Source organism: Barbus barbus (genome assembly GCF_936440315.1).
Source record: "Barbus barbus genome assembly, chromosome: 46".
NCBI classification, from domain to species: Eukaryota; Metazoa; Chordata; class Actinopteri; order Cypriniformes; family Cyprinidae; genus Barbus; species Barbus barbus.
In genome coordinates, this window is record NC_136724.1 from 21,715,953 (window position 1) to 21,737,084 (window position 21,132).

At 34.6% G+C, this 21,132-nt stretch overlaps 1 protein-coding gene across 1 annotated transcript; it reads left to right on the forward strand.

Annotated features, from left to right (window-relative positions):
- The first annotated feature begins 1,170 nt into the window (after positions 1–1,170).
- Positions 1,171–20,491, forward strand: LOC306864735 (carnitine O-palmitoyltransferase 1, liver isoform-like). The gene is made up of 19 exons (XM_079408934.1): positions 1,171–1,357; positions 4,725–4,867; positions 5,720–5,859; positions 8,651–8,822; positions 9,063–9,164; positions 9,256–9,393; positions 10,509–10,586; positions 10,675–10,782; positions 11,408–11,495; positions 12,782–12,977; positions 13,426–13,614; positions 13,767–13,872; positions 14,733–14,849; positions 14,943–15,107; positions 15,624–15,752; positions 16,082–16,237; positions 16,567–16,680; positions 16,770–16,862; positions 17,542–20,491. The coding sequence occupies exons 2-19, from the start codon at positions 4,727–4,729 to the stop codon at positions 17,668–17,670; spliced, it is 2,361 nt and encodes a 786-aa protein (XP_079265060.1). The 5' UTR covers positions 1,171–1,357; positions 4,725–4,726; the 3' UTR covers positions 17,671–20,491.
- The last annotated feature ends 641 nt before the right edge of the window (positions 20,492–21,132 follow it).

Consider the following 21,132-nt stretch of genomic DNA (forward strand, 5'->3'; position numbering starts at 1 on the left):
ATCATCTCAGATATCCTTATTTAATCGTAAAAGTACTATAAGTGTAAGTGCATATACTGTAAGTACTATATAAATATGCTAACACACACATATATATACATACAGTGTTTGATTCTATTCAGGGACCATAGAAAGTGTATTGACTCAGTGCATCTCAGTGTGGTATGGAAACAGCTCCAATCAGGACTGCAAAGCACTACAGAGAGTTGTGCGCTTAGCTGAGCGCATCTCAGGGTCTGCTCTCCCCTCTCTGCAGGACATCTACCTCAAACGCTGCAAAAATAGAGCTGTTAAAATCATCAAGGACTCAAATCACCCTGGTAACCGTCTATTCACTTTGCTTCCATCTGGTAAGCGCTTCCGTAGCCTGATGGCAAAAACTGAGAGAGTTAGGAGGAGCTTCTTCCCCCAGGCCATCAGGCTCCTAAACTCTAACTCTGTGTCATAACATCACTTGACTCCATGTATATACCACTATATCAATAGCTATTCATAATTTTTCTCCACCTCATATTGCTGCTATTTAAATACCCTGGACAACTTTTTGCACATTCTTTTTGCACATTCCTCTTAGTACTATTTAAGTACTGACCTGTACTGACCTGCACATTTATATTTTTTTATCTTTTATTTTATTTTATTCCTCTTATTTTTTCTACTTTTCTTTTTCTTAATATTTGTATTCTATATAATTGCACTGTCCTTGGAGCAGACCTGACCTACATTTCACTGCTGGTTATACCCTGTATAATTGTGTATGTGACAAATAAAAATCTTGAATCTTGAACATATACATATATATGCATAGGACTATATAAACTACTAAACTGACCACATAATCATAGTAGAGGTTATATATGAGTTGGAGGAAACGGTTTTGCACGCTTAGTTACCTCTGCTTGATAGTAACACCAAAATATTTGTGTTTTATTCTCCTCACTCCACACCCAAGCTCAGACTGTAAACCATGTCACTGCTGCCTGGCCGTAATCCTTGATTGACAGCTGTGACGTCCAATCACAGCGAAGCCTCCAACGCTTTGCGAGGATTCTATCCGCTCATTGGTCAGCTCTTTCGTCAAACTGTTCCACAGAAACGTCATTGCCTCCTGACCAACCACAGCTCACTTCCGAACCGCTTGTTTCCCGCCCTCTTCGCTGTATCTGTTACATTCTTTCGCAGTTTGTATCAAAGGTACTTCCAGTTACGCGTCATACCAGTGAGCCCTCAGCATCTATATTAGGGTTATTACGCGCTTATTAGTAATTATTTTTTATGTTTATGATCCTGAAAAGCAGAAGGGAGCAGAGGAGCCCGTCACTTTGTTCCCCTCATCAGTAACATCAGTAAACAGCAGGTAGGGATGATGCTTTCTGGCACTAATGCTAATCTGTGGTGTGCTGGAGATGATGGATGATGGAGATGTATGGGGTGTTTTATACCGATTACGTTTTACACAGCTGATGTGGTTAAGCATCATCCGTTATTGGCCTTGACTATACTTAAATTACCTTTCCAGCTCTATTTTTAATGACATTGGACTCCCAGTTTAGCTGCATGCTGTAATTTCGATCTTAAAAACCTCATTTGCTGATCAACTGCTGTTTATTTTGACAGTGTGTTGTGTTTTCAGGTTCTGTGTGAGTTTCACCTGCCAGGTTTTTTAGATATCAGTAGGTTATTAATGATTAGCTATTTTGTTATGCAATAAACCCTTTTTATAAAGGGCGGTGACTCTGTGGGAGGATTAAATTATCGTTTAATCGTTCAACAAATGCTGAAGTCTAGCACCTGTATGTCGTGTTACTCGTTTATTTTTTATTGTTTCGGCGTTATTTAGCTTTGTTATTCCAAATGGCCATATTCCAGTGTTTTAATGCAATATATATAAATTAATTTAAGTCGTTGTTCTTTTAATTGGGTTAAAGTTCATTCAATTCATCTCGGTGCAGCGCCCTCTGCTGGTCGCGTGTGAAAGCGCCTCATTTGCATGTTTCCTGTAATTCAGTACCAGAAAGTGGTGTCCCATGGGATGACGTAGATTGAGTATTTGCACACCCAGATAGTGTTTTGAACTTATTCTTATCAGAACTTTGCTTAATGATTAACGATGTTTACCCTAATTTTGATTATCTATGCATAAAATGTATAAACTTGCATAAAATGTATATAAATAAAATGTTTTATTTTTATAAATATTTTTAAATGAACTAGTAGCATTTTAAAAATGTTTTAGCAGTTGGAAATTAAAATATTTTATGTATTAAATTCACATCTGATTTAAAGAATATGGTATAATTACGTGGTATTATAATGTTATATATTATTAATACGTTTTTAGTATTATAATTTCAGCTATTTTTTTATTAGTTTTTGCTTTTTAAATATTTGTAATGAGTTCATTTTAGTTTTAGTTAACGCCAATATTGCTGTTTGTCATTTGGTTATATTGTTTATACGCGTGTGTAAATTATTTTGATAATTCTTTGACAGTGTAAAGCTTCCTTTACCATGCATTTGAAAGGATTATCACTATATATATATATATATATATATATATACAGTCATGGCCAAAAATATCAGCACCCTTGGTAAATATGATCAAAGAAGGCTGTGAAAATTAATCTGCATTGTTAATTCTTTAGAAAAAAATCACAATCTAACCTTTCATTTGGATAATAAGAATTTAAAATGGGGGGAAATATCATTATGAAATGTTTTTTTGTCAAATATATGTTGGACACCCCTAGAATGCACCCCTAGAAATTCTTATGAGTAAAATATCTCTGAAATATATTCCCATTTATATTCACAATTTTGAGCACTCCAGGGTGATTATGAACATGAAACTATCCAGCCATGGCTTCCTGTTTCACAGAAATATAAATAGGGGGGGAAAACAAAGCCCAAATTCCCTCAATCATCCATCACAATGAGAAAAACCAAAGAATATATTTCTGATGTTCAGCAAAAGATAATTGAGCTTCACAAATTAGTGAAGTGGCTTTAAGAAAAGAGCTAGAGCAGTGAAAATCCCCATTTCCACCATCAGGGCAATAATTAAGAATTTCCAATCAACAGAAAATGTAATGAAACTGCCTGGAAGAGGACGTGTGTCTATATCGTCCTAATGCACGGTGAGGAGGAGAGTTTGAGTGGCTAAAAACTCTCCAAGGACCACAACTGGAGAATTGCAGAAAGTAGTTGAGTCTCGGGGTCAGAAAACCTTAAAAAGAATTGTCAAACAGCACCTACATCACCACATGTTGTTTGGGAGGATTTCAAGAAAAATTCTCCTAGCTCATCCAAAAACAATCTCCAGCATATTCAGTTATCAGACACAACTGAAACTTCAAATGGGACTGGCTTCTATGGTCAGATTAAACAAAATAATTAGATTTTTAGCAACAAACACTCAAGATGGGTTTGGTGAACACAGGGATAAAAAGCACCCCACGTGTACAATGAAATATACTGCTGTATTTGTGATGTTGTGGGCCTATATTTCTGCTGGAGGTCCTGGACATCTTGTTCAGACCCATGACATCATGGATTCTATCAAATACCAACAGATAAAAAAATCAATAAGTGACTGACTCTGCTAGAAATGTTATAATGGGCCATGTTTGGATCTTCAAACTGTACAATAATCCAAACTCAAACCTCAAAAACAACACAAAAATGGGTCACTGAGCACAAAACCAAGCTTCTGCTGGCCATTCCAGTCCTCTGACCTGAACCCTGTAGAAAATGAGTGAGGTGAACTGAAGAGAAGAAGCACCGTCATGGAGCTGTGAATCTGAAGGATCTGGAGTGATTCTGGATGAAGGAATGGTCTCTGATCTCTTGTCAGGTGTTCTCTAACCTCATCAGGCATTATAGGAGAACATTTAGAGCTGTTAAACTGGCAAATGGAGGTTTCAAAAAGTATTGAATAAAAGGGTGCCGTTAATTGTGGCCAATGTGTATTAGAGAAAAAAAAATATTTCATAATGATATTTCCTCCCATTTTAAATTCTTATGATCCAGTGAAAGGTTAGATTTTTGTGAATTTTTTAAATAAAAGATCAAAAGGATTAACAATGCAGATTAATTCTCACAGCCTTCTTTGATCATATTTACCAAGGGTGCCGATATTTTTGGCCGTGACTGTATATGAAGATATGATGGCATTGCATCTTGATGAATACTGTAACAGTGTTTTGGTTGAGCAGACTGGTAGTCATGAGGAAACCCTTTGCTCCTGGTTGCCATAACAACAGTGTTGCCATAGATACATCTTGTCTGGATGTAGATGTGGGAGTGATTTTATTTATTTATATGATTCATTTATATATAAAGTCTAAGTGTCAAATATGTCTGAATGAAAGCATGACAAAGCTGGATAAAGGCAGAAGGAATGAGAGTTTTGAAGGAAGTTTCCCTTCATTTACACAGGCTGGAAACGGACTCTCTTGGGCTGTTGATCGTTTTTATAGGCAGAAAAACAGCCCTTAACAGAAACGTCTGTATCAGCAGCACTCACTGCTCTTGCCTTAATAGACAAACTCAAACTCAAATTGTTGGTTCATAATGGATGCTGGCTGGTGTTCAACTACGTGTAAGTGAGATAAAGCGATGAATGTGGAGAGCTGCGATCATGCACATAGTACTGTACCTTTGCTGCGGGGAAATTTGAGCTGCTGTTTTTAAAAGCGTCTGTCTTTGTCTCACACTCTCTTAAGAAATGGCAGAAGCCCATCAGGCCGTGGCGTTTCAGTTCACTATCACTCCAGAGGGGATCGACCTGCAGCTGTCCCATCAGGCCCTGAGACAGGTCTATCTGTCAGGCCTCCGCTCCTGGAAGAAACGCGTCACACGGCTGAAGGTAAACACGTATTAAAGGCGTTAAAAGTAACATCGAATGCTATTTGCAATGCATTTAACTTCCTTTACGCAAATCTCATTTTGATTTTATTTTGTCATCTATTAAATCCATCCATTTTCTACTTTTTGTTTATGTAATAGTGCATTTAATGTTTATAATGCATCTTTATACTTGACTATAAAAAACACATTTATTTATTTTAGGATAAAATGTACACATGAACAACAAAATAGTTTTATGTTTATTTTGGATTTTGTTTGTTTATGTAACAGTGTGTTTAACTGCATTTTTATATTTGATCATGAGAACAAGTATTTATATTACAATAAAATGTACAAACAAACAATAAAATGGACAATAAAATCTTTATTACAAAAGCAGATCATTTTGCTCATTTGTCGACTACTAAATCTGCCTGTTTTGTTTTTTGTGCATGTAGTAGTATTTAATGTTGATAATGCAATTTTTTTTGTTTGATTCTAAAAACAAACATATATTTAATTTACTACAAAATTAACAAATGAACAACAGCAATAAAATCTTTTTCAAAAGCAAATAGCTAATTCTGTCCATTTTATTTTTGTGCATGTAGTAGCGTGTTTAATGTCAATAATGCATTTTCTAATTGATTATAAAATGTATTTATTTAAAAAAAATACACAAATGAACAGTAAAATGCGCAATATAGTCTCTATTACAAAAGAAAATAGCTCATTTGTATATTTTGTTGCCTTATTTTTAATGTTTATTGTCACACATTCCCCAGCTGGATTTCATGATGTGTCTTATGTTTGTTCTGGCAATCTTTCCTCATTTTTTTTCTTGTGTTTGTTTATTCTTTCTCTCATACAGAACAATGTGATCACTGGTGTGTATCCCGCCAGCCCGTCCTCATGGCTGTTTGTTGTCATCGCGATCTTGGCAACCATGTACACACGCTCAGACCCTTCCATGGGCCTCATCGCTAAAATCCAGGAACATCTGCCGGTCAGGTAATAGAGGTCACATTACCACATGAAAATCTGATCCCTTGCTCTTTAAAGACAAAACTGGCTAAACAAATGAATTATGTGCAGTGTGAACCTCTTCAGTGGCTCAAAGATACACTGAAACATTTGTCATCTTCTTGTGTAACTCACATTGAAACTTTTTAAATGTATGGGGTTCCCACCCATGAACTTATGAATATGCCGGAGAGGGTGTGTACATTCACACACCTTGATTCAGTTGCTTTCAGACAAAAGCGGAAGAGTTATTCTACAAGACAGATGTTATTTATTATTTATTATTTAGTCAAAAATGACCATAGAGTTTCGATAATTTTCCTATTTAAAGCTTGACTCTTCTGTAGTTACATCGTGTACTAAGACCGACGGAAAATGAAAAGTTGCGATATTCTAGGGTGATATGGCTAGGAGCTATACTCTCATTCCGGCGTAATAATCAAGGAACTTTGCTGCCGTACCATGGGTGCAGCAGGCGCAATGATATTACGCAGCGCCTGAAAGTAGTCCCCAGCTAGATAACTAGTTATGATATATTTGGAAATGACAGCTGGCATTACGACTTTATTCTTTGATCTATTCAAAAGTTTGGAGCAATACTTCTTTTTTGTTAAAGAAATTAATACTTTTATTAAGCAAGGATGCATTAAATTGATCAAAAGTGACCATAAAGACATTTATAATGTTACAAAAGATTTCTGTTTCAAATAAATGTCATTTTGAACTTTCTAGTCATCAAAAAGTTTTCAGCATTGATGATAATAATAAATGTTTCTTGAGCAGCAAATCAGCATATTAGAATGATTTCTGAAGGATCATGTGACACTGAAGACTGGAGTAATGATGCTAAAAATACAGCTTTACATCACAGGAATAAATTACATTTTAAAATATATTACATTAAAAAAATATATATTTAAAATGGTAATAATATTTTAGAATTTAACTGCTTTTACTGTATTTTTTGATCAAATAAATGCAGCCTAGGTGAACATAAGAGACTTCTTTCAAAAATGTGTAAAAAAAAAAAACTATCCCAGGCTTTTGAATAGCAATGTACATATTTCATTCATTTTTTTTTCAAATATCAGATGTTATTAAAAAGAATTTTAGTTATATCCAGTCTATGCATCAATGCTATAATATGTTTTCTAGTGCTGTCAAATGATTAATTGCATCCAAAATAAAAGTTTTTGTATACGTAGTATATGTGTGTGCACTGTGTATATTTATTATGTGTATATATAAATGCACACCTATGCATTTATATATTTAAAAAAAAATTACTTTATATATTAAATATATTTATATACAGGGACGAATTATGATGCAGAGGTGCCCTGGGCACAGACTGATTATAGGCCCCCCTCAGTTGAAATTGCAGTCATTTTTCTTAAGTTCAAATAGCAATGGATTTTATTTACACTATGTTAAAATAGCAGGATTTAATTTTTTTAATTAAAAATAAATACTTTTACGATGTGATATGAGATTTGAAAAGGGAGAAAAAAAGTTCGGCAAAAGGCGGGTTCGAACTCTAGTCGATCGCGTCAAAAATAGCACCATACCCGCTTTACCATCTGTTGCCACTGGAGTGATTGGTGCATAGCAGCTTTTTATAATCTTGACAGTCCCAATCACACGTTGGTGGGCGGAATTAGTGTAAATAGCCTCTGCCAACTGCAGTCAGGCCAGCCTGCACTTTGAAAAACACGGTCATTCTAGCCGCCACGTTATTTTGTTTGTCGTTGCGGTAATAGCGAGTAAAAACTCAGATCAAAGGAAAAGCGACCTCTGGCATTCATTTATTAAACCAGTTGCTCTGTCAATAATGAATAAATAAATGAATTAATGAATAAATACATTTTAAATAATTCAAACGTTTAAAAAACGGTCTGATAAAATGAAAATGACTTCAAATGTTAAATGTAGAATTTCCAAAAAATATGAAAATAACTGATGAGAAATAACAAAACAAAAGCCTTTCATCAACTTTCATATAACCATATTTATCTGTAAATTCACAAAAAGAAAACTCCGTTTCCACAAAAAAGTTTCACTTTTGATTAACAGTACACCACTCCAGAATGTCATTTGCACAATGTCAGGACTGTCTGATTTTCTATTACAAAATAAAAGCCCTCCAAAATCTCATATATGACCAGTTTTGTCCTTGATTTTAGGTAGCTCTAAAAAGGAAACTCCCTGTTTCCACAGAACAATTTCAATTCAGATTGACAGTCCACTGTCCCAGGGTGTCACTCAGCCAGTTTCCAGACGATCTGATATTGCATTACAAAATTACTGAACTGGCTGAGTGACGCCCTGGGACAGTGGACTGACTGTCAATCTGAATTGAAATTGGTCTGTGGAAACAGGGAGTTTCCTTTTTAGAGCTACCTAAAATGTGAATAAAAACTTTTATTTTGGATGCGATTAATCCTTTGACAGCACTAATGTTTTCCGTTTTTAAAATAATAATTTACTTGTCAAAATGATAATATCATACTTTCAAGAAGAGAACTTACGGAAAGCACACTTTGTCAGTAGAGGACGATCTTAAAAGATCTGATCTGATTTTGCATAATAAACAAAATTAATAATCTAAAAGTTCACTGAAAGCGATAATGATACATTATTTGTCTTATAGGATATTTACAATCTTTCAAAAATTGCCTTATCGGATTGCACCTGTTTTCATAGAGTGTCCTAACAGCTAATAAAACATTAATAACAGTATTGCATACAGCAGTGTAATATTGTGTCTCTTTGTCTGTAGTGATTCCCTGAGTATTCAGTGTCGGACGGTGGTTTCTGCTGTGTTGTTCAGCACTCTGCTCTGGTTCTCGCTGATTTTCACCATGAGGCTTTGCCTGAAGCAGTTGCTATCGTATCACGGCTGGATGTTTGAACAACATGGGAAAGTGTCCAACACCACCAAAATCTGGGCGGTTAGTACAGTCATACTACCAGACACACCTAACCTCCAATCACCCAATCTGTAACGGTAAATAAAGATGACGTTTGTACTTTTGCAGCTTTGGTGGAGTCAGTGTTGTTGTGTCGGGCTTTGAGGGAACTATCCTACAAATAATTTACTTGTGCATAATTGTCAATGCATGTTAAACTGGATAGGAGAGTATTTTAACATCAAACTTACACACTTTACCTTCAAATATGCTTGTTTTCAGGCCATGGTCCGGATCTTCTCAGGCAGACAGCCTCTATTGTACAGCTACCAAGGATCTTTGCCCAACCTGCCTGTTCCAGCAGTGAAGGACACTGTTAAGAGGGTGAGATCATCATCACCAAAATACGTCACTAAACCACTTTATATGAAAAAAAAAAAAAAATTACTTATTAACATTCTCTCTCACTCTGTAGTATCTGGAATCTGCTCGTCTGTTGATGAGCGATTCTGAATATGAGAGAATGACGACTCTGGCCAAGGAGTTTGAGAGCAGTCTGGGAAACCGCCTGCAGTGGTACCTCAAACTGAAAGCCATGTGGGCATCCAACTATGTGAGAGCAACCAGCAAACCATACATACAAACTTCACACAATACCTGTCAATCTTCTAATGCCGTAACCATGAAAAAAAAAAAGTTTGCAACCTGAAATTAAACATTCAGATTGGCTCTGAAAAATAAAATTAAAATGTACGACAGAATTTGATCTTATCCAAACAGAATTGTTTGGATCATAAAAAAAGTGGGCATTGCTACCAAAATAAAGGTGATTTGAAGACAGAGGTTGAAAGTAAGAAGAATTTGTGGTGTTGGAGTGGAATCAGTTGCATTTTTATTTCATTTTGATGAAAGGTTATGAAAACAAACATTTATATTTTATTTAGAATAAATTGTGTGCTAACAAGCAGAGATGAGGGATTTAATATTTGTTGCATATTAGGTTTGGGCGTTACATAACATTACCATTATTAAATATTAAGTTTAATATGGGCGTTACATACCAAATGAAAGGTGATTTGAGAACAGATGCTGGAAAATAAGAAGGCTTTGTTTGTGACATCAGTCAAAAATCCAAGTCGTTCACTGAACAATTGCATTTTAATTACAAAAACAAACATTTATATTTAAATTAAAATAAATATGTTAATTAGCAAAAACATATTTATTAAATATTAAGTTTAATGTGGGTGTTACATACCAAATTAAAGGTGATTTGAGGAGAGGATGGAATTACATTTTGATGAAATTTATATTTTATGTAGAATAGTGTCCTAATAAGCAGGGAAAAGTAATTTAATATTTATTAAATATTAAGTTTAGTTTGAGCATTACATGACAAAAAGTGGGTGTTTAATATGGTCGTTACATAAGAAAAAAAATTATTTACAGTAAATGGTGTGCTAATATGTTGAGGGATTTAATATTTATTAAAAAGGTTTAATATTGAAGTTGATATTGATTTCAATTTAATATTACATTTAATATTAATTTAATAAGAAGGCAAATATTTCATATTTTATGTTAGTTTTAATTTCATGTTTACCTGAAAATCATATTTTGCTTGTGGATTTGAACTGTAAGATGGTACAAAGATTCACTAACCTGTTTAATTTTTTTTTTTTTTTTTTTTTTTTTGACAATTAATTTTCTTGTGTCTGCATCTTCAAGGTCAGTGATTGGTGGGAGGAGTATGTCTACCTGAGGGGGCGTGGCCCACTCATGGTCAATAGCAACTACTATGGAATGGTACGGCTCACAAATGCATAAACAATCAGGAAGTTCAAAGTGATATTTTTATATTCCAGCCTCTTGAGTCCTTGTCTTTCATCTTCAGGACTTCCTCTACGTGACGCCTACACCGATTCAAGCCGCGAGAGCAGGAAACACACTGCATGCCTGTCTCTTGTACCGCAGGAAACTCAACAGAGAGGAAATCAAACCTGTGAGTCCACATTGCAGCGCTGACAGATGCTATTGGGCAAGGGAAACGAGGGGGGTGAAACTCTCATCGCCCCGATTGATGACAAAGATTGATCGCAGAGCTGTTTTTAGCTGTGCATTGAACTTTGCTAGGTTATGGATGGTTGATGGAGACTGTGTGTGTGAATAGAGAAGACCCGCAGGGCTGTGTGTATTGAGTCTGTGTTTTGCATACTTGCATTAAAGAGAACTATAACAGGAAATCATTTTCTCTTTTGAAAGTTTAGTGTGCTTTGTGTATGTACACCATAAAACTTCCTCATGCGTCCTTGAGTCCAATTTACATACTAAGCAGATTAGCATACTTATATACATTTATATATCATCATATTAGCAATTTTGATTGAGCCTTTTAATCTATGCCACGTGGAGTTTAGATATTCATAAAAAGTTTTAACTTTGCTGTAGCAAAGTAACAGCAGCAATAACAGCATTCTTAAAGTGGTAGTCCAAACAAAAAAGTGTAGTAAGAACGAATATTATGTTTGGGTGGACTGTCCATTTAATTGAAGGAGGGTAGAAAATAGTTACGAAAACTAGATTTTGGTTTAAGTTACCTTGACTAACAGTGTAACTCTGTCTTTTAGAGCCGAGTGCCAGTTTTAAATGTTCCTTTGTGTGCCGCTCAATGTGAGAGGATCTTCAACACCACACGCATTCCAGGAGAAGAGACCGGTAAGTCTAGATTTTTTTAATTATCTTTGCCCAGGCTACATTTGTTTGTTAAAAAATACAGTAAAAACAGCAAAATTGTGAAATATTATTACAGTTTTAAATAACTGTTGTTTATTTGAATATATGTTAAAATATAATTTATTTCTGTGATCAAAGCTTGATTTTCAGTATCATTACTCCAGTCTTCAGTGTCGCATGATCCTTCATTCTGATTTGCTGCTTAAGAAACATTTATTCTCATCAATGTTAAAAACAATTGTGCTGCTTCATATTTCTGTGGGAACAATTATACATTTTTTCCAGAATTCTTTGATGAATAGTAAGTTTAAAAGAACAGCATTTGTTTAAAAGAATAAATTGTGTTACAATATACAATGCTATTCAAAAGTTTAGGGTCAGTAATTGTTTCTTTCTTTTTTTTTTTTTTTTTTTTTTTTAAAGAAGTTAATACTTTTATTCAGGAGGGATGTGTTCAATGAATAAAAAGTCATAGTAAAGACTTTAGAAAAGATTTCTATTTTGAACAAATGCTGCTCTTTTTAACTTTGTATTCATCAAAAAGTATCACATTTTCCAAAAAGCAATATGAAGCAGCACAACAGTTTCAACACTCATAATAAATCAGTATATTAGAATGATTTCTGAAGGATCATGTGACACTGAAGACTGGAGCAATGATGCTGAAAATTCAGCGCTGCGTCACAGAAATAAATTCTATTTTAAAATGTATTAAAATAAGAAACCACTATTAGAAATTGCAATAAGATTTCACAAAATTACAGTTTTTTTCTGTATTTTTGATCAAATAAATACAGCCTTGATGAGCAGAAGAGCAAAAATCTTACTGACCCCAAACTTTTGAGCGGCAGTGAATATTACATTTTTTTATTTTTTTTTAGTCTATATTTGTTCTTCTCTTTAATAATCTCTTTAAATGGTCAGCTTCTTCAAAATGTTCATTTTTCAGTCTTTCCTCCACCACATTTCCTCATACTTTCTAGGATCAAAAGATAGTTCCAGTAGTTTCCTGGAAGGGTCGCAAGTACAAACACGTCTTACTGTATAAACAGATAAACACACACACACACCCTGGAGAGACCTGGTTTGTACCTCACACACAGACTGACCCAGATATACAAACACACTCAGATGTGTCCTTCTCTCCGAGTGTCTTCTAATCTGTTTTTGGCACCTTTCACTGATGCTTGAAGAGCACACAATACACAAAGCATGAGTGTGAACGGTGAGAATTTGCGTGCATTTACTAGTTTTCTATGTGTATTTAGACTCCCTGATCCACTGGCAGGACAGTGAGTATGTGGCGGTGTTCCACCAAGGCCGTTATTTCCGCCTATGGCTGTACCACGCTGGCCGCATGCTGTCTCCCAGAGAGATCGAGCAACAGATTCAGCGTATAATGGACGACCCATCACCCCCGGTTGCCGGAGAGGCCAAACTTGCAGCCCTGACGGCAGGAGACAGGTAATGTCTGCTGACGCACTTTAAAGGGTTTATTTGACACAAAACAAACATGCATGTGATCTATATGTAAAGAAATGTAAAATACGGCTTTTATGGAAGTAAGCCAAGATACAGTAGATGGAAATAAACAATAAGACAGTTTTTATGTATTAAAAAATTGTTTCTTAATCAGTTGTGTTTTCTACTATTTTAATACATCAAGTTAAACTAAACAAAAATGAGAAATGCTACTCTGACAACTAGCTAAAAATAAGTTGTTTTTTAAAATATTTTATTTGTTGACATTTATTTCATGTGTTTTTCTTTTGTCTAGTTAAATAACAACCCTGATTTTAGTATTTCACATGCATTTATATTATGAATCCTATTATAATATGAAATCAAAATTAATTTAAATTTTTCTAATTCTTGCTATGAATAGTGAGATGTTTTGAACTTCATTTCCCAGAATCCCTTGGGCTCAGGCCAGGAAAGAGTTCTTCAGCTCAGGAGTGAATAAAAGGTCTCTGGACTGCATTGAGAAAGCGGCGTTCTTCGTTGCCCTGGACGACGATGAGCAAGGCATGAGGGGAGATGATCCTGCCGGCAATTTGGATCGCTATGCCAAGTCCCTTCTGCACGGCAAATGCTACGACAGGTGAGATGTTTGTCCATCAGTTACAACCCTTCAAATATGCTAAATGTTGTCTTAACTTATTTGTGAATATAATCAATAGTCTCTTACACAGCTAGACGTGATTACACTGCAAAACACTGCCATAGCAAAGACCGAGACTGTTTGTGTTTCAGGTGGTTTGATAAGTCGTTCACTGTGGTGGTGTATAAGAATGGGAAGAACGGCCTCAATGCTGAGCACTCCTGGGCAGACGCACCTATAATGGCTCACGTGTGGGAGGTGAGAGACAGAAGGAGAGAAAAAGAGAGATAATATTATCAGAGAAGCTAAATAATGATGCTTGTTGTTCAAAGAACTCTTTCTTGTCTTAAGCATAAGACATCATAATCTAGTTTGAATTAAATCATTCTTACATAATAGGACAACACTAATCAGATAGTTATTTTGTTAATGTTATGGCTGGTATAAAAATTCTGTCCTATTTTGTCTAAAAAAAAAAAAAAAACTGTAAAAACATTTAACTAAACTGATTGTTTTACATCCTGTAAGAGAAAATAGTCACCACAACATTATAATGTACAGTGAAAAAATTTATATTAATTTAGAATTTTGCTAAAGATTACATTTAACCACATTATAAATGTATTCATGATTTTAAAAGTTTTATACGAGTTTTGATGGATGGTAAAGGTAATCTAAATGTAACAATTAAGAAACGAAAATGCATTATCAACCAATTTTTTTATAAAAAATAATATTAAATATTTTGAATTGGCTTTTATTTTTATATGTGCAATTTTCTTTCATTTTAGTTTAAGTAATTTTATGTGCTTTTGTCCATTTTTTTTTTTTACTTTAGTAATTTACTTTCAGTAATTTTCCAAGGCAATATTTCAAATTTGTTTATGTTTTTAAATTTTTCATTAACTTTTTATTTTAAAAAAGTTCTATTTTAAATATTTTAATAGTTTTAGTTAATAATACTAACACTGCAGTCTGGTTAGAGTCTGAAAAATTTTATATAAGCTTAAAGTTAACTGACCCTAAATGTTCATTATTCTTTTGCTGACTTGCATTGTTATTCAATAAATGCAACCTAGTTGTGTTCTCTAATACTGCTGTCTCTCTTTCTCTCTCAGTATGTGATGACTACTGATAGTTTCCAGCTGGGTTATACTGAAGAAGGTCACTGTAAAGGAGACGTGGCCTCCTCCCTGCCTCCACCTACTAGACTAACCTGGGACATACCTGCAGAGGTACAAACACACCGTCACACCTTCTCATGTTTACAGACACACGCCGTATACAGTGACACACTGAATAATTAATCTTCCTGTATGTGTATGTAGTGTCAGGAGCGTATCGAACGCTCTCTCGCTGTGGCACAGGCTCTAGCCGATGACGTCGACTTTCATGTGTTGCCAATACAAGAGTTTGGCAAGGGTGCCATCAAAAAGTGTAAAATCAGCCCGGATGCCTTCATTCAGATTGCGCTACAGTTGGCCTATTACAGGGTAAGATTGAACACAAAACCACATGTAGTGTACTGAAGTCAGTTCTCCTCAACTTCACACTAACAGAATGTAGAGAATCACATTAATTATGAATATGTTTCACTAACGCTTCACAAGCACTGTCACAATACGTTTTGTTTTCATTTTTTAACCCTAGATCATTTTTTTTATTAAGGTAGTGATCTTGACTCTTACTTACACACATACGACTTTTATTAATTATTAAAATATGATATTTATATTATATTTTAAAATAAATATCAAAACAATGTTAAAACTTATTAGTAAGTTAAAACATTTAAGCAGTGTTCTAAAACATGCCAGCAACATTCTAAGACAAGTTAACAACATAAAATATGCTAGCAGTTGCTTAGCAACACTCTAACAACTTTCCAAACCCTTAGCAACCACCCAGGACACCGCAGCAATGCCCTTGTAGCTACACGTGTATTAAAATATCAACTTGACTGAATAAGTGATAAAACAATAATATTCTTCTGTTCTTGTTCCATCCAGAATCGAGGCACATTCTCTCTGACCTACGAAGCGTCTATGACCCGTTTATTCCGCGAGGGCCGGACTGAGACGGTGCGTTCCTGCACCAGCGAGAGCTGTGCCTTCATCAGAGCTCTGGAGGGCGGAGAGGTAACAATCCACTGATATATCAACATATTGATGAAGGACACTTCTAGTACACACTCTTCTACATGCTCTGATTTTGTAGTGAAATAAAACATTTGTTAAATGCTGTTAAATTTAATTGCCATGAGGGATGCAGGTTATGATGATAGCCATAAAATTGCCTTCAAATACTGTAATTACTGTCATTTGAAGAGCAGTAAAGTAGTTTTATTTTGCTTTTGATTATATCCTTTCACACTGTATTGCTACACTGTGAATTGTTTAAGAACAGTTAGTTCACAAATCGAGCACAAAATTCAAGTGCATATTTAAACATCTTTCTCTGACTTTAGAGTAAGGAAGGGTGTCGGCGTCTCTTCTGTACGGCGTCTGAGAAACACCAGCATCTGTACAGGATGGCAATGACAGGAGGAGGAATAGACAGACACCTGTTCTGCCTCTACATCGTGTCCAAATACCTGGGAGAGGAGTCACCTTTCCTTAAAGAGGTGTGTAACTCTGGGAAGGGCCAAGCAGTTACTATATATCTACTGAACAAGGAAGCTTAACTGATTTTTGCTTCCTTGAAAATGCCCTTGCATGTGTCACAAGTGAAAGAAACAATTGCGCAAAGAGAATTTCCTCATTCTTTCCCAGATTTAGAACTTTTTTGAACTTTTTTTTTTGTTTTTGTTTTTTTTTTTGCATTGCGACTTTGCAATCATGACAGTTCTCATTACCGTTACAAATTCTTGTTACTGAAATAATGCTTAAAATATTTATACAGTTAAAAAAATATTTATATTTCTGTAATATTAAATGTGTGTGTTTCCTTCAGGTGCTTTCAGAAACATGGCGTCTGTCCACCAGTCAGACTCCTCTTCAGCAGGTGGAGCTGTTTGATTTCGTTAACCACCCAGAGTACACCACCTGCGGTGGAGGATTTGGCCCGGTCAGAAATATTCATGCAAATTCACAATTTAATTTTTAATTTTTTTTGTGTGTGCATTTAATTTATTTTCATTTGTGTGCTCTTGACAGGTTGCAGATGATGGTTATGGCGTGTCTTACATCATCATCGGAGAAAACATGATCAACCTGCACATTTCCTGCAAACACTCTTGTCCTCAGACTGTTAGTACACTAACATGCTTTTTTTTTCATTACCACTTCTCTGAAACTACAGAAAAGGGAAAAATTGAGACCAGCAAATAAATCGATAAAAAGTTGGTTAGGATCTAAACTAAAACCATTAAAAACATTTTTGGTAATTGAAATAAAGCTGAAAAAATGTAATATAAATGCACCAAGAGAAATGTAAACTTAAGCTTAAATGAAATCTTGAACTATTGCCTTGTCAAATAACTGATATAGAATGAAGTTGAAGTACAAATATTTTGTTACATATTACCAAATCTTAAACTGAAAATATAAAAATAAATTCATATAAAATATGAATAAGTATTATAATAGTATATAAATATCAAACACATTGATAGAAGCAAAGAAAAATATCAATTGCATAGTGTATTTAAATATTACAATGAACAGTATAAGTTACTAACTTAAAAATAAAATGGAATTAAAAATGAATAATGTATAAAAATATTAAAAATAGTATTAAAAGCAAAAAATATAAAAATAGAAGATGCTCCAAAATGTTAATAAAAATTATAATAGTATATAAATAATACTAAAATCGCTTAGAATGAAAACTAGTTAGAATGAAAACTTGGATTTCTTTATACCGGTTTATGGCAGTGTTTGATGAAAATGATGCTAATTTATTTCTCATATTCTTTCTGGATTGCAGGATTCTCACAAGTTTGGAGCTGATATCAAGAAGGCTTTGGAGGATCTTCTGGAGCTGATGTCACCAGAGAAGCCAGACCCGTCCAAAGCTGAGCAGAACCACTCGAAGAAAAGCAAAAAAGACCTGTAGAGGTCGAACAGAACGCCCATGACGGTCAGAAGAAGACATGAGGTTGCATAGAACTAGGAAATAGCGTGTTTCGTGTATGTTCGTTTGAATGCATGTTTGTTATTACGTACAAATATGCATTCATACATTCCATGCTTGTTGTACAAATCGATGCCATGAAGCCATGAACAACATAATGGTGGAAGCTGCTTCGTCTAAAAAGGTATTAGTTTAATAAAATGTGTAAAAGAGCATTAAAAGCAAGAGAGAGTTTGATAGGGGTAGGACCAGTCCATTTAGATTTAATTTTTTTAATTAATTTTTAAATGTAATGACGAATCGAGATTATTAGCGTGCATCGCCACCAGGGTGATGGGAGTCTAATGGTTAACGATCTGATCAGTTAGTTAAATGTTTGTTGGTTCATTAAAAGTAAGCTTGACCGAGGATCTCAGTAACGCATCACCTCTGTACCTTCTGATGAAGGCACTTCACTGCTCTTACAGTACCATAAATCACATCCAAATAGAAACTCCCCATCGAAACTGGATATGTTGACTTGACAAGAATAACTTGACTTTGGATTCAAATCCAGAGTGATTTTACTTGAATCCCAGAGCAGAAGTATACTTCTGTGACTAATGACTCAGAATATTACATGTGATTGCAGTTTTAATGTGATTGTCCAGATAGATTGATGTGTTGATCTCACTATTAAGTCTATTAATTTTAACTGTTTTTTTTATTTAAATGTCTTTTTCTTGCTTTTTTACAGTCAAGTTAAGATAAAATAACTTATTAACAATTCACAAAGTATTTAGCGAGTTTGAATATGTCTAATAGGTCAAAAGAAAGCGATGCCCGAGAAGAAATCATTTACACCACAACACATTTCTGTTATTATCTCAGGTGTTTCAAATGCACGATTTAACTTTAAAAATAAATCAAGGCCAGTTAATTGCAAATAGTTCCTGTTTACTTGGACCCAAAAAGAGTCTCCTTAACAAAGCTAATTGTATAGTAGAAAATCTGATGATTTTAATTCTAAATGGTGTACTTGGAATTAAATATGGTTAACCTTCTAATGAACTGATTAAATTGCAATAGGATGCTTTCAAAGCTAAATGTGGTCGTGATTATGTATTTAATAATAATACTAAACCATTTATACTAAACTTCTATTTTCAAAAAAGTAGACCACTTAAGAGTGTGATTTAAAGGAAAACTTCACTCAAAAAAAGAAGATTTTCTGAGAATTTACAGATATCCAAGATGCAGATGAGTTTGTTTCTTCGTTGGATTCTGAGAAATGTAGCATTGCATTACTTGCTTGGATCCTTTGCAGTGAATGGGTGCCGTCAGAATGAGAGTCCAAACATCGCAGTAACCCTAAGTAATCAACAAGACTGCAAAAGTTGTGTGTTTGTAATGAACAAATCGATCATGTTTTAACTTCAAACAATTGCTTCCGGCTAAAATAAGAGTCCATAATTGCTTTCTCCAGTTAAAAAAGTAACCTCATCTGAATCAGGAGAGATATGCACAGACCAAGCACAAGAAAAGAGTGTTGTAAATAAATATGTTGTTATGGATTATAGACTAGTATTTTGGCCTAAAGTGATGATATACTATATAGTTAAAATGCCTTAATGGTGGAGTTGTTTCTTACAAACATGCAGCTTCTCGCTTTACAAGATGTTAATTGATGGTCTGGAGTGGTGTGGATTACTTGTGGATGATTGTGATGTTTTTATCTGCTGTTTGGACTCTCATTCTGACGGCACCCATTCACTGCAGAGGATCCATTGGTGAGTGAGTAATATATTGAGAAATTTCTCCAAATCTGATGAAGAAACAAACTCATCTACATCGTGGTTGGCCTGAGCGTGAATACATTTGTAGCTCATTTTTGGGTGAGCTATTCCTTTAAGTTACTGACAGAATAATTAAAAGAAAACACAAGGCATGATAATATACATGGATGGATAGATTATATTTGAGATGCAGGTTAATGCTATAACCACTATATGATTGAACACAATTGTTGCATTAGAACATAACACCAAAAGCTATTACATTTGTGAAGGACATGAAGATGGTGACTGGTTTTACAGCTAAATGAATAATATACGCTCATTTACATCAAACATGTACAATCACTATACAGTCTGCATTATTGTGGTATTTGACTAGGATGTGTTTTTCCTGAAGACCCTTTTGCTTCACTTGGCCGGACTGAGAGCAAGGGCTTCTAATCTTCCTTGTAGTTTTTCCGATTTGTCTTTGCAATCTGTTGGCAGCTCTACTCTTTATTATCTGTTATGCCCTCATATTTGGCATTTTAAACGATATAAAGTTGCCTTTCAAGTGCACAAGATCTCTTTTGCACAACTAGATATGGTCATTGTGGAAATATTGATATGTATACTACAAAAAGGTCTTATCTTTTTTCCTGTACTGCCTAACACTGCTTACTCTGTATCTTTCACTTGAGCTTACTGAAGAATTGTATTATTATTGTCACTATTCTAATGATTAACTTGAACCTGAAAACAGTAGCAATGCAAGCGTTTGTGCAGTGCTGGTATTAGTCTGGAGCGGCAGTGTTTTACCTCATCTGTCTGATGAATGTTCAATCATCCAGCGATCAATATCTCTTTTCTCCCGGGCCAGTACTGTATTCTGTATCTGCCTGAATCTTCTCTGATTCTCTTTGGTTTACACCGCAGACCTTTACACTTTCTCTCTTACTCTGGCAGTCTGTCATTCCTTGACATTTTGTATATGAATGAAAAGGAAGAAACAACGGGTCACTTTTTTAATTAAAATTGTTCAAGCACTCAAGCGTTTGTGGTTTTATTATAATGGGTTTGATGTTGTTTGCTCATCTCAGTGGCTCAACATGAAAGCCAAGCATGGTCTCATGTGCTCAATTGGGGTTTTTTGTTGTTGTTGCTGTGTTTTTTTCCATTTCCACTTTCTTGTTCTGCTTTTTGTTTTTCCATATACGGTTTTACAGTTTTACTTTTTGTTTGTTCATCTTTCATTTTTGTTTACTCTTTTTATTTAATTTTTTGTCTGTTGTTGTTGTTTTTCCCTTTACTTAAGTAGATTTTGCTGTATTATCTTGGCCTGAATAATGAATAGATGACTTGTGTTCATTTGTGTAGACTAAAAGTTGCTAATGCATTTATTTATTGCATTTTTTTGGTCATTTATTTGTTTTAAAGTTAATTAATTATGGTGACAAATGCTTTCATGGCAAAGACAGAATGGCAGTGGCAAGACAAGACACAGAGAATAAAAAGAATATGGTAAAAAAAAAAAAATAGGGTAAGTAAATAGGAAATAATATACAAATGGCACTTTGTGTACAGGTATGTTATGTAGGCTACAAATGCAAGGAAATGTAAATATGTATGTGGGTTAAATCTATAAATAGTGTTATTACACATTTATTGCCAAGTTATCTGTTCATGAGAT